This window comes from Rhea americana, unplaced genomic scaffold (genome assembly GCF_003343005.1).
Source record: "Rhea americana isolate MKP2758 unplaced genomic scaffold, rheAme1 scaffold_90, whole genome shotgun sequence".
In the NCBI taxonomy this organism is placed as follows: domain Eukaryota; kingdom Metazoa; phylum Chordata; class Aves; order Rheiformes; family Rheidae; genus Rhea; species Rhea americana.
In genome coordinates, this window is record NW_028187089.1 from 1,848,395 (window position 1) to 1,867,067 (window position 18,673).

Consider the following 18,673-nt stretch of genomic DNA (forward strand, 5'->3'; position numbering starts at 1 on the left):
TTCTTCCTGGCTGCAGTGATCACTGGAGCTTATGTGGCTTCCTGAGCAGGTATGAAAGCTGAGACCTGCTACCTGTGATAGAAATCACTCGGAGACCCTTACGGCTTTTCAGGCTAGGGGTAGGGTTTGAGGCTTCAGGGTTTACATACAAGGTCCAAGGCTGAGGACAGTGTTGCTCACAGAGCCAGGATGAGTGTGCAGCAGGATTCCCTTCATTAGCTTCAGAGTGGGCAGGTAGGGCTAGTGAACTTGTATGGGGTCCTGAAGTAGGGCTAATGCTAATTAGTAGGTGTGTGGGTAGCATTCTTTGCTCCGTGGTGTAAGAAGAGGTCTGAGACAGGTAGGAAGTTCACCAAATACTGATTTTTTGTCATATCAATTACATTTTCCTGCAAATGAACTGCTCCACTGAACAATGCAGTTAGCTCTGCTCAGATGAGTTTTCTCACCTGAGTTTCAGGTGCATGGAGACTGGTCTGGGTGTACGATGCTTTGCTTTGCTCGTCAGTAAAGCCATCAAAGGCCAGCTCCCTCCCAGTCTCCAGTAGGATCTGTCTTAGGTTTATTTTGCAGGAAAAGACAATTTACCCACCTAAGTGCTCTCTTGCACTTGTCCTTCTCCAGGGTGAACTACCTAAAGAATGAGAACCCAGGCTACAAGGATACATGCCTCATATGACAGGCTAACAACGTTTCTCATGCTTGTTTTAAAAACACAGACTCACACTAGCTCTCAGTGCCTGTTTCTTTCCACTCATTACTGTGGCAGTGAATTTTTTAGGGTTGCTTCTGTGCCTCATAAAGTACTGTTAGCATTGATCAGTTCTAAATATACTACCTGTAGCTTTGAGAGTTTGCTTTTTTATTTATTATGGAAGAGTTTCGAATGCAAACCCCAAACCATTTACAATTAATTGCAAGACAATAATTTTTTCTCCTCATTGTCCCATTCCCTTTTCCAAGCTGAAATTTACAGCCTTGAAAAACTCATTTCTGTTTGCTGCAGGAAGATATTTTTTCCTGTTTTTTCCACTTCCCAAAAAGAAAAATATCACTCATTCATCATATTCCATTGCAAAGTGTGCAAGGAAGATTATGAAGGAGATCATTTCTTTTTTTTTTTCCTTTTCCCCAAGACTGGGGTGATGAGCAAAGCTGTCTATCATCTCCCATCTCTGCTTGCAATGTAGACTACCCCCCACAAAACCTTTCCAAAGGTAAAATCTCTGAAGATAGTAACTCCAAAACTCCGATAAGGATGTTTCAGATGTTACAGGAAACGGAAAGCTTGCTTGAGTCAGCTCAAGGTCAGGGCCACTGAAGTTGGTGCAATGGTATAATTTTTTTAAATTAATCAGAAAATTATAAGGATATTTCCTCACTGAACATTCTAGTGATATAATGGTATTTTTTAATGAAAATTTCAAAGAATATTTTCAACTTTTYAGTTGAAGCCAGACAACTAGTGAAAATGTTATAGTAAAAACTTCTAATTTTTGAAAAATATATTAATTTCCAAATGAGCACTTATGAGTTAAAAAGCAAGATTTTTGAGAAGAGCTAACCCTCCCTTTCAGGGATTTTGTTTAATATTAATTTATCATAAAAAAAGCAGAGCAACAGCCATTTTTTCCTAAAACTTACTTATGCTCTTATCACCATGGAATTTTTCATTCTCTTGTTCTTGAGAGTTGTATTAAGCAAGGAATAGGAAAGAGGTAAGTGTCACAATCAGGGAAAATAATCTGAAAAACAACAAGAGAAAGAATTAAAAAAACACGTTAATCCATTAACATTATTAGAACATCTGGAGAGACCAAGAGGAACAGAGATATCTGAATGCCTACCAAAGTACTGTGCCTGTTCCAGGTCTTCAGGAAGTCTTAGACAAGCCGATGGTGACAGGGAGCAAACAGCAATCTCGATTAAGCCTCCCTGAGAGCAGAGAAGGCCAGGAGGATGTACCGAACAGAGGCAATGTCATCAAGGTAAGGAGCTGAGACTTGCTAAATGGTTCACATGTCCCACGGAGGCTGTGCAGTGTTGCAAGCCACTCCCCAAACCTTTCTTTAGTGCTTCATGTCTGCAGCAGAAGCATGTATGTTTTGTACCTCTGGCATCTTTCATCACAGTGGCTTAGACTTCATTTCAAGTGGACATGGACATCCACTCCAATGTCCCCAGTGTGTGCTTGAAGAGGTTTCTAATGTTCCCAATGGTTTCTGAGCAGATGCTGGAGCAGGTGCTGAAAGAGCTGCAACCTCTTTGCACTGCAGAACAGCAGTTCATTGAGAAATTCTTCCTGCTAAGCCAGGATGCTGCAGATCTGGAGGTGCTGGAGGTAAGTACGAGGACTGTGTCCTCTTCAATCCCATCAGACAGTTCTCCTGCCTGATTGGTACAAAACTCAGGAGGCACAAGTGCATCTGCTTACCAGTACCAGATATCTGAGATGTTCTGGGCTCTGGTCTTCTAGCAACAGTCAATGTTAAGTGTAAGGAGTCAGTAAGGGGAAGGATAAGAAAACACAACTTTTTGATGGTAAAGGAGAATTTCATTGGACTTAATTGATGGCTCCAGCAAAATCACAGGATCTCTAGCGATGTGTATCCAAATGCTGAACACTGGCCTACAGTATGAGGCAGCATTATTTCTGCTGAAATGAAATTCGGATCTAAAGTTCTTCTTTCTGGGGAAGGGCACAGATGAGATCTTGGCAAATGAATCATATTTTCCATTCCATTCTTTCTTTCAGGCATCTGCCACTAGGGGAGGAGAAAGCATGGCAACTCCAGAGGRCCCTCCTTGCACTAAGCCTCAGAGCCAGTACGTGAGGAATCAAAGATAGCTTGCTRCTCTAACAAGGGCATAGCCACACACACTCTCCACCATCCAAATTTCAGTTATATGGTCCCAAGTTTTGTGCCCTGGACAGCAATAACCAGGAGACATTTTAGCTGGGCATGCAGAGAGGCCGAGTGGAACCTCCAGGTTCTGCCTCTTCTCAGTACAGTGCCTCTGCTTCAGAATGGTCAGCAAATGAGATTTACATCTCATGAGAAAGTCCGATGTTTGATCAGTTTTATTTCCTTATTACCAATGTCATAAAGTGAAAATATTTTATGGAACAGAACTTTAAAAAAAAAAAAGTCAGCGTAAAAAATGTCATTTGGATGGCAAAACAGTAAAAATTTGAAAATAACAGCTACATATAGAATAGTACAGACAGTGTAGCATATGTTCTATACATTTTATATATGCATGAATACTATATGATATATATTCTATTATATATACTCTCTATACAGTTCTATACGAGATATACTATTATATTTTGAATCATAACATTGACTGTTCACAGAAAATCAAAGCAAAACATTTGCACTTTATTGAAATGAAAGGTTTCACCAGTTTTGAAGTGAAACAAGGACTTTTACTTGCACTTTTATTTGGTGAAATTGTCACCAAAACCAGTTCAACCCTGTGAAGTGTTTCAGTGTTGGTGAAACTACTTTTACCAGCAGACTACTCTTCTAGCAAAAAAGCAGCTCAAGCAAACTTAAATTAGAGGGAACTGAGCAGCCTGACTCCATAGCTAACCTGCTCTCCTGCTGGAGGTTGAGTCCACAGTCATCCAAGCAGAGACAGTGAAGAGCAGAAAGATGACCCAAATGTAAACAGGCTATACTGTGATAGAGAAGGTTTTGATTCTCTCTTCTCTAAATTTACCCATATTCACTCCCTCTGGCCACGGTGCCAGTGGTCCTCCTCATTTAAATGCTTGCTTTTTCTAGACTAGATGAACCTACAACTCGACTGCTAAGTGAGATCTTCAGTTCCCTGGAACCAGAGCTGAGAGGCTTTCTAGATGTTTGCAATAAAGTCCACCCGTTCAGCTGCTTGCAGGTCTTGGTTACCTTGAATGACTCCGTCTTTGAGATGTGGGGCTCTTCCTCATCTCTCCCCTCATCCTTCCTCAACACTGTCCTGGGCAACATGCTACTCCTGGCCAAGAGCAGCTTCAACAAATGCATTGTAAGTGTCCCATTATCAGTAGGATTAAGCCCAGGTAGTCTGGAGGAATGTTTGTCTTCACCTAGGATCTTCTAAACTGCAACTCTAACATAAACTCTGCTGAAGATGATGCTGGTATATATCAGGCAGGGGTCTGGCTCTCTGTATATTGGGGGGATTAGAGCTTCATTGAAACAATGTTTACATCAGTGTGAGGGAACTGGGGCACAATAAACGTAAGTGTCACATGCTATTTACTTCATCAGTACTGATTCATCAGGGTGGTCAAATTGAAGGGCTTTTCTTTCATTCACAATGCTAGGAGGCGGTGGGAGCAGTGACAGGAAGGTCAAATGGTTGGAGCCAAGCTCTTCTGTTCTCATGTGGTACAGCAGCGAATATTCGAGGGCTGAGCTGCAAGGAGAGGAGTGTGTGAGGACTGAGATCTTGCCAGAACTGGCAGGGGATCCTGGCCTCAAGTCCATTGAGAACAAGGGAAGGTTCAGCACTGTTGGTATACAGGGTCTAATTGCTTTCCGGCATGTGTCTTACCATGCTGCAAAACGAGGCTCGGGCTACACTGAGCCTGACAATGTTGTTTTTGTGTATCACTGCCAGGGGGCCTTGTGCAAAGAGATCGAGGAGGCAAAGGTGACCAGCAAGATGAAAGGTGGGATCCTGCCATTTGTGAGCCGCTTTGAGGAGTTTGTGAATTTCTCGGAGGAAGTTTTTAGCTCAGCTCAGCGGAGAGGTGAGCTGGACAAAGCACACGTTAGACTGGCCAGCAGCGTCTTCAGCAGCAGTAAGTACAAAGACTGAAGTCTGGACATGTAAGTCCAGTCAGGCAACAGTATTGCTGCAACTTAAGGAGTTACCACTAATCAGCTGAGCCACAGGAGCAGGCTGTCTGGCTCCTGATCACTGCCTGAAGCTTAGATTGCCTTCAGTAAGCAGGAGTCTAAGAATATCAGACAAGTACTGCAGCATGCTGGGTGCATGGCGTCTGCCTACACTGGGCTGATGCTAGTTGTAACAGAGGGCTGAGATGGATATACGTTGCTTTGAATCTAATTTCAGTCTCTCCTTTCTTGGATGGGCTGGGCAGATGAAGGATTTGTCTTTTTCTGTTATATACACACCAAAAGACAGGTCTAAGGGTGAACTGAACTGTTGCAATGAGAGTCACATGAAATACAGCACTTTGTTTTGTCAAGAACATTCCAATATTTTAAAATTATGATATAACATCTCTCCCTAGGTGTCGTTCATGTCCACATATATCTGAGCACCTGTATACAGACACAGTCACAGACAAGAGCTCTTCTTGTTCCTGTAGAGTAGTATCACACAGATACTCTTTCTTCCTCTTCTTCTCTGCATCAAATGCAGCGCAGAGCTGCATGCAACTGACTCTGGTTGGGGTGTTCTGGAGAATATAGCTCCTGACAAAAAGATAAGTCACTTCTTACAAGCATAGACACCCCAGGAGCAGCAAAAGCAGAACAATTCTCCTGGAAGCACCTAGGCCTGCTGGGAAAAAGGGAGGGATTAGGAAAGTAAGGCAGGAAGATTTCAGTAGACCACTGGGTTGTTATATAGTTCCATGGTGTTCATAGCTGATTTTCAGTGCAGGAGCCCTGCTTTCCAGCCTGAAGAGGACCCTAGGGGCTGCAGAGCTAACAGCTCCAAGCCTCTAAACTGCAGATCATAGGTGGTGCGGAAAGCCAGCTCCTGCCTGCAGATAAGCTTGGGGTGACCCTCTGAGTAGCAGCTCAAAAATTAACATATACAGGCCCCTTCAGGCTGTAGGAATGTTTACAGCAAAGCAGGTGAGATAGGAAACCAAGCTAATGAATGGAGATTAGTATTTGTGTAATGGATAGTTACTCCCTCTGGTACTGGAAGAACTCAGACAGTTCAAATAAGACAGTCTAATAACATGTTTACACTGATGGGGGAGAACGACTGTCTCTGTTCTGCATACACAATGAGCTACTCAAGCTCTAGCCCTCTCCAGACCAGCTGGCATGTAGCTGGCAGTGTGGTGAGCTGTGTCTGTGCTAGTAAGGCTGGTGAGCACCACACTGACATGCTTCTCTGGCTTTCAGTTCAGAAGCAGATTTGGACAGGGTTGGAGCAAACTTGGATGTCTCTGCACCCTTCTATGTAAACAGGCATTAAGTATCATGAACCCCAAACCTTTATCTTCCTCTGCAAGACAAAGTGGCTGGAGAGCTAAACAATGTGTGATGAGAGTCACCTGAACTCTTGATAAAGATTTCTTCTGTCAGCCAATGCCTGACAGTCTCCTCACCTCATGTCTCCCCTGACCCAGCCTGGAGCTTCTGCTCTCCTCACTTGATTTGTTCCTCTTTTTAAGTCAATAATCTGTCCTCGGCAAATCTCAAGACCAATACAGATATGATCATGATGGAAAATTTCCACCATATTCACTGCTTCCTGTGCCAAAAGAAGATACGCTGCCTGGAGGACAAAAAAAGAGAAGCCAAGCAAAGGTATAGTCAGCACCTGGAGAAATATGTTATCAAGTATCTGGGCCAGCCACTGGAGAAACTCAATGTGAGTACAGTATAAACTGATCTTGTTCAGCACCTTTGCTTGGGTCTCAAAGGGCATGCACTTCAAGAAATTATGAACCCACTGAACAAAGTCCAGAGTGGAGAAATTATAATCCAAATGTTCCTATAGAAGAAATTTAGAAAACATGACCTAAGGAGTGGAGGTGGTCTCCAACAGAGATAAGCGAGAGGTGATATGATAATTTTAAAATATATAACAGACTGTTGCAAGATTAAGGGAACAAATCCTTTTCTACAACCATGATGGATAGGACAGGAAATCAAATGATCAAGTAATACCAAGGGACATTTTGTTAGACATCAAGAAAAACTATTCATGATAAACCTGTCTCAGGACAGACTACCTGAAGAACTTTGAAACTGTGGAATCCCCGCTGTAGTTTTTTTAGGAACAAGGTAGGCACATATCTGCCAGGAATGTTTAAGGTAGAGTTTGTCTTGCCCTGGGGTCCCCTCAAACACCTTTTCAACCCTGACGATTACAATCGTGTATAGAGTGGCTCCATCATAGCTTTACACATTCCAAGTTTTCCACAAAATCTGGCTGAATGAAATAGCCTTTTCCCATGCAGAAACACTGCACTTTGGTTTGAGAATAGGAGAGCTTCTGGCCTTTAGCAATTAAAAGAACAACCCAGGAAGAAGATGGGACAAATTGCAAATAACCTTTTTGTACTAAATTCAGACACCTCACAGAAGAGTAGGGTAGGCAGTGATGCCAGACAAGTTTGCCCTAGCACCCTTGGTTACTTAAGCCTAAACACTTCCATGGAGCAAAACTCCTGTCTGATTGTCACCCTGCTACTCTCACTGGGATACTTTCTGCAGTTTAGAAGGAGAATGGAAGTGGAATGACTTCTGGTTCCATTCTGATCTGGATTCAGATGTGATTAAACCTGCTTCAGTTTGATTTTGATTCATCCAATTGATCCATGACTTATTATCAGTGTTTCTTGTTCCGGTTTGTGGGCAAAATAAGAATTTGAATTAATTTCCGGTTAGGGTGTGGATTCACTTCCAAGCCATAATACGCTTCTCAGTGCAAATAAGAGTGTTGAATTCTAACTGGCGTTATAACATCCCAACACCTCCCCTCCCTTCCCCTTCCCCAAATCCAATTATCCAATTTGAGATTATTTTATTAGTACACTGTCACTTCCCAAATGTTTCCATACTGCCTTTGATCACTTACTACTTTTTTTTTTTTTTTTTTTTTTTTTTTTGGTACAACATAGATCTGGCTCCCTGTATAAGAACAGGACTATATTGCCTTAGACATTGTTACAGGCTCAGATGTACCTATGTGATTCATAGCCTCAGTGTGGAGTTTTGAGGACCTGTTGAGACCCCTTTCATTTCTGATTGCATGCCTGTGTCTATCAGATGCTAGTTCTTCTTGCATGGCTGCTTGGGCTAATAAATCTAACATAGCTTCAGACTTTCCAAGTGGCTGCTTTGTTAACTGAGCTCAAAGCCTCTGGAACAGGTTGCCCAGAGAGGCTGTGGAGTCTCCTTCTCTGGAGACATTCAAAGCCTGCCTGACTGCAACCCTGTCTAACATGCTCTAGGTGACCGTGCTTGAGCAGGGAGGTTGGACTAGATGATTTCCAGTGGTCCCTTCCAACCTTACCGATTCTATGATTCTGTGATTTCCCAACTCAAACAAGCATTCTTCCCAGGTCGATGGCTGCTCTGGAGACCCCTCCTAATTCTGTTCCCTATCTATGTGCTCACTGTCCAAAAAACATCTAATAAAATCTGAGTTCAGCTTGAATCCTTTATAGAGCCTAGCACTTTTGATTTGTTTCCAGTCTTTGCTGTCAAACGTCTTGCAGATTTGACTGGAAGATAAGTTCAGTATCTTATGCTGCCTTCAGCTCTGCCTGTATTAACAGCTTCAAATCCCTCTTATGCAAGGGAAAGTTTAATTTTATTGCTGACAATAAAACAAGGTGACTAGTACATGAAGGCACTTCCATTTTACTCTGCTCAAGGATTTTCAGAGTCTTGACATGGCCTTGTCTTGCATCCCATGTAGCTCTTCAAGTTTGAGCTCAATTCACTAATATGAAGAAAAACTGCAAAAATGCCTAAGTAATGTAGGAGCCCACTTTTAATTTTAAAAAGAGCTCTTACATTTAGGAACCCTTTTTTCCCTGAAAATCCTTGATATTTAGGATATTTCCTCAATGAGAATTGCAGTAGAGGATAATACACAATTTATTGTGCTGTATGAACAGAACAGTGGCCAGTAGGTCTCCCTTTATTCAGTCTGCATTAGACCACATCTGCAATATTGTGCCCAACTATGATAGGAAAGATGTTGATAAACTAGAGAAAGTTCAGCAGAGGTCCACCAAAATAGTCGGGGGCTGGAGCACTTTTCCTGTGAAGAGAGGTTCAGGGAGCTGGGCTTGTTTAGCCTGGAGAAGAAACAGCTATGGGAGGACCTAACAGCATCCCTTCCCATATCTAGGAGGAGATCACAAGGCAGACAGAGCCAGACCCATTACTGAGGTGCATGACAGGATAATGGGGCACAACAGTCATATATTGAAACAAGGAAGGTTCCAACTAGATATAAGGAAAAATAATCACTGTGAGGATAATAAAGCATTAGAACAAGCTGCCACTACAGGCTTCAGGTAGGTCTTCATTTTAAAGACCTACCTGAACAAAAGCCCCAAGCAGACTGGTCTGAATCCAATATTGATCCTGCTTTGAGCAGGAGTTTGGACTAGAAACCTCCCAAGGTCCCTTCCAGCCCAACAGATTCTGTGATTCTGTGTCTGGAAAAGCGCTCTTAAAAAAAAAAAAAAAAAAAAAAAAAAGCTCTATCGTGTCAGCACTGAGCTTTTTGTGGAGCTTCACTGCTGCTGAAAACTAGCTGAGACACATTTACCCTTGTCTGTTTCTCTTTGGGGTTTCATGTACCCCTGGGCTCTGAGATGTGTCAGCCATGCTTGAGCTGGGATATACGTTCTTTTGAAATTCCTCCCAATGGACTAGCCTTTTCTACTTTCTTACAATATCCTGGAAGAACTGAGAAAACTTGGGTTTTGCTTTGCACTTAACAGATTCTGGGATTCCCCTGGCACTTTCTCCAAACCCTCTCTAGTGAGTGAAACTATATAAAGCAGCAAGGAACATGAGTGTTTTTTCAGCAGCCATACTGCTCCATGATCCTTCTTGCCAAGCAGAGAGGAAAACGAACTGAGGAAATTCTCTACAGCATGCTAGGAAGGTTGTCCAGAGAGGTTGTGGAGTCTCCTTCTCTAGAGATATTCAATGCCTGCCTGGATGCAACCCTGTCTAACATGCTCTAGGTGACCCTGCTTGAGCAGGGGCGGTGGACTAGATGATCTCCAGAGGTCCCTTCCAACCTTACCGATTCTATGATTTTCATGATAGGACTGTACAGTGTCCCTGGTTCCCTAGAGGACAATAAGAAATCCCTAATACCTGATTTCTACTCAATTAGACATAGGAAGGGAACTGAGTAAAGGGGTCAGGTTTCAACCTTTACACATGAGTCCACTTTATGGCAGTCATTACTGAGTGTCTCTTTGCATTTCTAGCACTTCTTTGAAGGTGTGAAAGCCCGTGTGGCTCAGGGGGTGAAAGAAGAGGAAGTCAGCTTTCATCTGGCCTACAGCAAGCAAGAGCTGAGGAAAGTCATTGAAAAATACCCTGGCAAGGAAGTAAAAAGAGCCCTTGAGACCCTCTACAGGAAAATCCACAAGTATCTCTCCCCTGAGGAAAATCTTTTGCCGGTAATTGCAATGTGGGCCTTACATCTGGGTGCAATGCTATGTTTTAGGGGTTTCAGGCCTGCAAAACAACAAATATGGAAGATGTCTCCTACCCATTGTTTCTGTTCACCTTTCCAAATGTTTCATCTTCTCCTTGCTGTCAATATTCTCTTATCCTGTTCCTTAGTGATGTCTCTGCTGTCTTCTCAAAGACTTGAACCACTCTCCCTTCAGGCAGCAGAAAATGAGATTAGCACCAAAGCATGGTCTAATACTGCCCTGTATAGCACACAGCTGAGTTTTCACTAGGATMTAATTATTACTTTTTGTGGTGATGGAGTTCAAAATGCTTGAAAGAATATAGATCTTCTTTATGGGCCACCAGGGTGAGCAAGAAGCAGAGTATATGTTAGTGTACAGGTGGATGGCACGTGGGAGGTTCTTGGCACACTCAAGCCCAGTAGAATAGTCCTGGAGGCAACAAATGTGGTCTGTTCTTGCCTGCTGTCTCAAATGACCTACAGAAACAGTCCCTAGGGCAGGACAAACCACTTCAGGATTTCACCTCAGGGAGAACTGGTTGGTCCAAACCAAAAAAGAAGTCARGAATGAACTAACATTCATGCAGTGTGGATGGCCATGGAGCCAACCTGGGAGTTATTTCACAGTGTATCTTCTGCTGATGATGCCCAAAGGTGTTCCTTCTGGCCTATCTTACTTTAGTGTAGCAGAGTATGCTGGATTTGTTTTTCCTCTGCAATAAGCATCTGCGTATAGCCGTCATGGACTGATGAGGAGACAGCTAATGATCTSTGTGTTTTTCCCCAGGTGGTGTGGCATGCTATGGAACAGGAGTTCATACGGCAGTACCAGGAGTTTGAGGATCTTATCCAACGTTGTTATGCAGGATCAGGGATCATCATGAACTTCACCATGGAAGACTTACTGAGCTACTTCAACTCAATCACTCTATCCAGCATGTAAAAGCAGCCCTGCCTGGATGTATCTCTGTTGAGAGTAGATCAGAAACCCCCTGCAACTACACCTTTAAGGAGCAAAACTCAAATGCAAACCCCTTCCCAGGCTAATATTTGATATCTGGGGTCTCATCCTGAACTTAATGCCAAATTACCTTTGCCTTGTCAGTCTTCCCGTGGGGAAACGGAGTTTCCAGACCCAAGCCATAACTTTCGCCTTCCAAGTAACCTTTCTGCAGCTAGTAATAAATCCTCAAACCTTGAATTTCTGCCAAAGTGAGTGCCAATACTGTGGCTCTTCAGGAGGCCACTTCCCAGGGCCCTGTGCAGCTGAACAGTGAAAGCCATCTTCTCGCCAAGAATTCTCTACCTTTTTAACTGTTTCCAGATTTACAGTGTCTGTGCTAAGACAAGAAGGTGCTTTCACTGAGTCACCTAAATGTGTTTTCACCTAAATGTGTTTCTAATGGTATTATATCTGAGCATCAGAACATATATGGCTACTCCACCAGCACTTTAGCACAGAGAGCTGAAAATTCAGAGTTACCTTATGTCATAGTGTTYATTACTTTTAGCTGAGGAATGTTTTCCGTGAATGAAAACTGGAGTAGAACAAGCTCTGTTCTAGGGATCCAAAATGATTTCTCAGGGAATTTCCTGTTCTTACACCATTTTCTCAAGAAGCATCCCACAGCAATGTCACAAGTTGTTAATGTCTTTTTGTTGTTGAAAATACAGCCTTTGTGTAATTCTTGTGTCCTGTGATGATGTCTYAGGTCAGATTTACTACCCAGAATAGCCATACCATTAAAAAATGAAGACCCTGAACTTCTTTTTTTTCAATGCAAGTAAAAAATAATGCAAATGAAAGCACTCGTTAAATTTCTTTCATACTTGATATTGTGGAATCCCCTAAAATCTCAAAGCAGGCTAGGGGCCAATTTCCTTGCCAGGGTATTTTCAGATATTTCTGCATATTGGAAATGTTCACTATATGTGAAGCATTGCTATACCATGCGAAGTGCGGRCAGTGTGGGTGGAGAAGGTTTGTGYCGAATATTTTTAACATAGCATRTCCTGAGCCTTGAACCACTTCCTCCAGCAGCTTTTCCTCAGCCTGAACTACTCCATGCCTTGGAGTCAAGTGTCTGGAGAGCTTCAGAGCTTTCAAAACTCCATTCTATTTTTTTCAGATTTACTTTCTGTAGAAGAAGAAAATAAAAAAACTTTGCCCCTGGTCACAGATCATGTCCATGGACATGGCAGCTTGTTTCTCCACTCCCTTTCTGATGTCCAGAAATGTGAACACCACTCCGGGGCTCTTTTGTTGTWGCTCCTTGTTGAATGTTTGGTTTGTTACGTGGTGCCTGTAGTTCACTCATTTTTTTTGCAGAATGAGAGCACTGGTCAACAGTGCTTCCAAGGACATCAAGTGTCATACGTTGCAGCTGGCTGCCTCAGGTCCTCTTCTCTAGAGACATCCTTGCTGTCTTTTTACCACTTAAGTCACCCTGGAATAAGCAGTGTGCTTTAATAGAGCACATTAATACAGTTTTCCCTTGTGMGGGAAAGATAAATGGCTAAACTGTCCCTGGTCTTTACCGGGGATGTTTCAAGCAACTCAGTCTGGATGGACTTTCARGTCCTTCCAGAGTTCAGAGCACACCTCCACAAGCAGCAATGCTTACAGCGCCTGTTTCTAATCTCTCTTTCCCCCCCTCCCTCTCTCTTTTCCCCCCTCCCTTTACGTCTACCCCGCTGCTCCCAGCACAGCTCAGCTCTGGGCAGAGCAGGAAGTGAATAATCGTAGGGGTTGGCACACTCGTTCCAGCGGCAGGCTCCCAGCTGCTCTGCCTCTCCTGCTTGCAGGTACTCAATTTACTTTTGTAATCTGACTTCCCTGTGGTTGTTTACTAAGGGGTCACAAAGCTTACATGTTCACATGGGCAATGAGAGTTAGGCTGGGAGGTTTATTAAGCAGGAGGTGGGAGCTGCAGGCTGTGAAACGAGGGCCCTGCAACTAGAGATTACTTGGCAGAACTTCCTGGGTGAATGTTTCCTTCTATTTCAGAAGAGACAAACAGCTACAGAAAAGCAGTAGGGTTTTGCAGAGGGTTGGAGGCCTGGGGTGTGCAGAGGTGAGGTTGTTTAACACCAAACACCATCTGCGACAAGGATGAGGGGTGCCTTTTAGCTGCCTTTTCTTTGCCTCTGCTAACAGCTTCTCTCCCTAGCTGGTGCAAACACTAACAGGGCGTATTTAGGGGAATGCTGCGTGTCCGCTCTGGCTTGGTGGCGGCGGGGTCCTGCTCCAAGCGAGTGCTTCTGACTGCAGGGAAGAGATTAATGTTTTGCCCTGGTGAAACCCTGCCTGCTTTTACACTGACCTCACTCTTGGGTCAGCAGACCTTTGAAGTATTTCCTTGCCAGCCACTTCCCATGCGCTCCGTTGCAGCAGGGCAATGCCAGACGATAAGAATCCAAATGTGAGAAAACGCTAGGAGACACACTGTAAATCCAGGCTAGGGAGTTCCACATACCCTGGTGCTGGATACAAGCTCCATGAATCTCTGGCATCAGCCTCACCATCTGCTTGCTATTGAGTCAAGTGTTTCAAGGTGAATGGCAAGGGCAAAAGGGGGTTGGTTTTGTGGCTGTTTATTCTGATTGGTGTCACTTTATACTGGTTTAAAAGGTTTACTTTTCATCTACCTGTTTTCCCTGATAGCCAGCAGGAATGTATCTCCTATATGAGGGTGTCATTGGAAAACTTGTTGAAGGTCTCAGAATAGTGGGACATCATTTATCCCAGAATCTGGGACTTTTTAACAGAGAAGTAAATATATGTAAGTACAGAGCAGTTAGTGATTTGAAGGAAACTTGACTCCTTTTGTGAGGGGTTTGTCACAACCTTGACTTATGCCAGACACACCGTCCACTCTTAGTGTACACAGATTTTTATTCGTTATGAGCTCAGCACCTCAATGACATCAGTCCTCAGCTCAGTCACCCAGATGGTGCTCCAGGACCTGCCCCAGCCCCTGGGCTCTGGCATGCTCAGATCCCACCAGCRCTGAGCTGGGGTCTGAGGCCCTTCCATGGAGGAGACTATTTTGATTCTATACTTGTGCCACYTGCAAGGTAAAAGAAAACCTATTTGACCTCCATTCACAATTCAGTTCACAGCTATCTGGACTGGCTCACAAAGGATTTGGTTGCCCCGAAACGTCATCTTCTGTAGTTTCATGGTGTGGTTCCTATCTCTGAGATAATGTCCTGGAAGGAGGAGTCCATGAGTCCACCTCCTTGCTTTATCCAGCGACTGGACCACCTCGTGCTGACTGTGAAGAGCATTGAGGACACTGTGGCCTTTTATTCCAAAGTGCTTGGCATGGAGGTGGTCACTTTCAAGGTAACAGGGACATAGGGGAGGCTTAGGTCTAGAAGACCTGAAAGCAGAGTCCTGGGCCAGTGGACAGCCACTGTGGACCTCTGACAGTGCTTCTTGGGACATCTCCTTGGGGTRGGGATGGCATGACCATCACAAACTGTAGTCCACAGAGGTCTGAGTTTCAAGAGGGTCAAGCTGAGTCAAGGAAAGGTTCAAACTACACTGTAGAAGGTGTCAAAGTGAGAAAAAAGAAGAGGCTTCATGAAAAACGTAGGTGCCAGGACTGAAGGAGGAGGAGAACCCTCAAACCTATAAATCCTCTAATGCTGTCTGGTAGACTCTTGTTTTGATATTGCCACCGATAAACAGAAAAAAGATGGGTAATCTTTTCAGGACAGCCCCAACCCATCCTTTGGCCAAGTTTCAGACCACTTTACTTGTTTTGAACATCTGCACTGCACCTTTATAACTCTCAATAACTCCCCCGCCCTACCAAGTTTATGTAAAGCAGTTGCACTCACATCCCAGGGCTACAGTGGGCACATGTGGCAAGTTGCTATACTACATTTTGATGGGGTTCAGCACTCAGCTGCTATATATGCCTGCAGAAATCTCCCTGAGGGTCTGCAAAGAAAAGAGGTGCCAAAACCTTCTTCCTCACTCTTTTCCCACTGTCTCATATTTGTTCTCTCTGCAGTGCCAATCGCTGCGTTATTTCTGTGGCTGCCCACAGACAAGTGTCCAGAGGGTGTCCAGAACTGAACACTGGCATTGTTCTGGGCTGGAAAAGTAGCTGTACCCAGTTATAAGTCTCATGCTACCTTTCCTGAGTCACTTCACATATCCAGAAAGGTAGTGTAAATGTTGTAGTGGTCGGTTCTTATCTTGGGTTGTCACAGTGGGAGCCCAGAGAAGATAGCGAAGATACAGTCAAGTTCCCAGGTGTTAGGACTACACAGGTGAATGGATACTGAAGACTTCAAGGTGAGAAAATCTTACAGGACATTGATTCTTCTCTTTGGGGACAGGGAAACCGCAAAGCTTTACGTTTTGGCTGCCAGAAGTTTAACCTCCATGAGGCTGGGAAGGAATTTGAACCCAAGGCTCGATGCCCAGTCCCCGGTTCTGCAGACGTTTGCCTTATTACGCAGACCCCCCTGGACCAGCTGCTCAAACATCTGAAGGTGAGGAAGGTGTATAGCATGCATATAGTGATGTGAGCTGTGGCTGTAATGAGAGAGCTGAGGGGCCAGCCTGGAAACAGAGCTAACGAACTTGCCTTCATCTGCAACTTCAGTTGCAATTGTACTTTTATGGGCACAAATCAAGCTCTATTATTGAAATGGCTGCAACTGAACAGTGTAGAGACACTAAGTTAATTTGAGAAGTGCATGGAAAGGAATCTCATAGCTTTTATTTTTCAACATCTGACAAAATAAGCACCAGTTTTGTTTGGCATACATGCAAGCCAGTGTGTGCTGGACGGAAGGCTTATGTAAAAAATCAAGACCTCCCTGCAAGAATTAGCCATATGGCAGAGGTGCTGTGCGTTGTGCCTCCACCAGGACCCAAGGCTGAGTATCAGGACCCTGAGGTGGTGATGAAAGGTAGTAGCTGAGTTGTTTCAGGGAGGACAAGATGTAACTGTCCAGGAGAAATCTACTGAGCCTCACAGGCCTTCCATTACAGGTATAGCAGTGCTCAGTAACTGCCAAAATCTTCTGTGATCAATACAGATATTCATGTCTAATCATGTCAGGACAGGCCATTAATACTGACCCTCCATATTACATTTTTCAATCTTGTTTCTCTTCCCAAAGATCTCATAGTCCAGTCTAGCTTGATTGTGTGTTTCTGAGCTGGACACTTTTTCAGTGCTGTGGGATGAGATGACTCAGAGCCAGAGAAGTGACAGCAGCACTGCTTGGTTGGCCTTGCCATTCAAGACGCTGTTAGTGGTCTGAAGAGACTTGGCATTTTCTGAGTGTGAAGCCAGGGCCTCTCAAGTGAYGTGTTCAGGGTCTGTGCCTTGGGGATGTCAGAATTTTGTCATCCAAAAGCTCATATTTTCAGGGCAGGGGGAAGAGCACACAACTCCTTAAGCATTAAATGCTGGCTTTTATGTCTCCTCTCAGGCCTGCGGGGTGAAGGTTGAAGAAGGTCCTGTGGCCAGAACTGGTGCTATGGGTCCTATAACATCCATCTACTTCCGAGACCCTGATGAGAACCTGATCGAGGTTTCTAGGTATGGCACAGATATGACAAGCATGACTGCAGTTAGCAGAGGGGAACACTAACCACAATCTACACTCTAATTGAGTCCCCACAAGAGAYGGGACACAGAGGCGACAATTTTAATGACCAGTTCACATCCTGCAAACTTAGAACAAGACTCAACTTTCAGACCTATAGAGCAATGAAAAATAGGTCTGCACGAACTCTAAGAGCTATCCCTCAATCCTGCTTTTATAAATCTCCAGTGATGGAGACTTCATGCCCTCCCTGGAAGATCTGTCCTGCTGCTGCGCCTCTCTTGCTGAGACAACATTGTTCCTAATGTCTGAAGCCTCTTTTGCTGCATATGAGATGTGATTTCTGCCCTGTTCACCATGAACACAAAGAACTTGTCATTCCTTTCCTCTTCATAGCCACTTTTTTACACACTTTAAGATTTCTGTATCCCCCTTCCTCTCAGCCTGCTCAGTATGACCCAGACTAACTGTCACTGGTGGCTCTAACACCAAGTCACTGGTTTAAATCCGGCTGTGGCTATTGAAACTCACCTCCGGCCTGGGAAGGGGGAGCTGGACCTCAGTATTTGACACATAAAGCACTTAYGGGGCTCTGTGTCTCATATTCAGCACTGCATAAATACTTGAATAGTCACAGTGCTTCTGTCACCCAGGCAAGGAGCAAAGTAGAGACAAGGTGGCTGCATGGAGGGGAGAGTGACTGAACGTCAGGGAGCTCAGCTAAATTCTTTGCAGGGAGCAGGGTGAAACGAAGTGTTAAAAAGACCCTGGAATCAAGCATGAAACCTCCACATYGGATCCCCTATGGCACCTCCTTGTTGCATAGTTTTACCAGTGCAGCAACAGGCCTTGCCTCTGGCTCTGAGTCCCTTGCAACCAGCTGCATCTGTCTGGCCTGTGCATTCCAGGTACCAAGGGAAGGGAGYAACCTTGTACTAAAGGCATTTGCTTCTCCTGTCTTTCCCCATGGATGACACATTCACATGGGCTGTGAGTCTTAGTCATTTCTTAGAGCAGCAGCCTTCCTGCAAACCTTGGATCCACATGGCAACATGTTTGGTTGTGGAGGAACCTCTGGGCCAAGGAGAGGCTAGCAGATGCTCTTGCCTTCCTCTGTCCATAAAAGGCATACAGAGTATCACCAGTGCTTAAAGGAACGTTAGCATGGAACTGCCTGCACAGCATGGGAGACCTGGCACATCCCCTGCAAGGAGGAAGGTGTGTTGGCAGAGCTGGGCAGGGGTGTATCACAGAAGAGTGTACTGTACCCCTGACTGATTGCATACAGTTATTTAGGGGATTGTCATCTCCTGAGTTTCCTCCCTTATTTAATGCTTCAATTATTTAAAAAGCTTAGAAGAAGAAAGAGAGACTTGTTCTTTTTTTTCAAGGAGAGCAGTTCCCCAGCTGGCCACACTGGGGTAGCAATGTTATCATCCGAGAAATAGCACTAGAATGTAGATAGAACTCTTCTGACCTCTACAGCTAAAATAATCTCTAAAACCAAAATAATCAGTGAACTGTCTGTACTTTTCCCCTGATGATATTTCCTGGGAAACGTAAAATTCTTCTGGATTTCTAGATGAAAAAATCCCAAATCCCTAATAAATTCAGTGCTTCAGCTTATGAAAAGCTTGCGTCCATGCTGGTAGTAGGGATGGAAGCTGTTTTCAGTTTCAGCTGAACC

At 44.1% G+C, this 18,673-nt stretch overlaps 2 protein-coding genes across 2 annotated transcripts in view; both read left to right on the top strand.

The window, feature by feature from the left end:
• Window positions 1–12,073, top strand: part of LOC146584682 (exocyst complex component 1-like) — a 37,798-nt gene extending 25,725 nt beyond the window's left edge. Inside the window, exons 10-17 of the mRNA XM_085324226.1 lie at window positions 1,870–1,988; window positions 2,231–2,341; window positions 2,756–2,826; window positions 3,795–4,035; window positions 4,633–4,816; window positions 6,395–6,594; window positions 10,193–10,387; window positions 11,195–12,073. Of these exons, the coding sequence (XP_085180352.1) occupies window positions 1,870–1,988; window positions 2,231–2,341; window positions 2,756–2,826; window positions 3,795–4,035; window positions 4,633–4,816; window positions 6,395–6,594; window positions 10,193–10,387; window positions 11,195–11,350 (1,277 nt within the window). The 3' untranslated portion in view covers window positions 11,351–12,073. The remainder of the gene's footprint in view (window positions 1–1,869; window positions 1,989–2,230; window positions 2,342–2,755; window positions 2,827–3,794; window positions 4,036–4,632; window positions 4,817–6,394; window positions 6,595–10,192; window positions 10,388–11,194) is intronic.
• Window positions 12,074–13,130: 1,057 nt separating this feature from the next.
• Window positions 13,131–18,434, top strand: GLOD5 (glyoxalase domain containing 5). The gene is made up of 4 exons (XM_085324240.1): window positions 13,131–13,212; window positions 14,523–14,755; window positions 15,763–15,918; window positions 16,870–18,434. Exons 2-4 carry the CDS (start codon window positions 14,615–14,617, stop codon window positions 17,029–17,031), a joined length of 459 nt encoding a protein of 152 aa, XP_085180366.1. The 5' UTR covers window positions 13,131–13,212; window positions 14,523–14,614; the 3' UTR covers window positions 17,032–18,434.
• The last annotated feature ends 239 nt before the right edge of the window (window positions 18,435–18,673 follow it).

Coding starts and splice junctions, on each gene's coding strand:
- GLOD5 (XM_085324240.1), top strand. CDS start 14,615: ATGTCCTGGAAGGAGGAGTCCATGAGTCCACCTCCTTGCTTTATCCAG. Junction 14,756..15,762: donor TGGAGGTGGTCACTTTCAAG/GTAACAGGGACA, acceptor CTTTGGGGACAG/GGAAACCGCAAAGCTTTACG. Junction 15,919..16,869: donor AGCTGCTCAAACATCTGAAG/GTGAGGAAGGTG, acceptor GTCTCCTCTCAG/GCCTGCGGGGTGAAGGTTGA.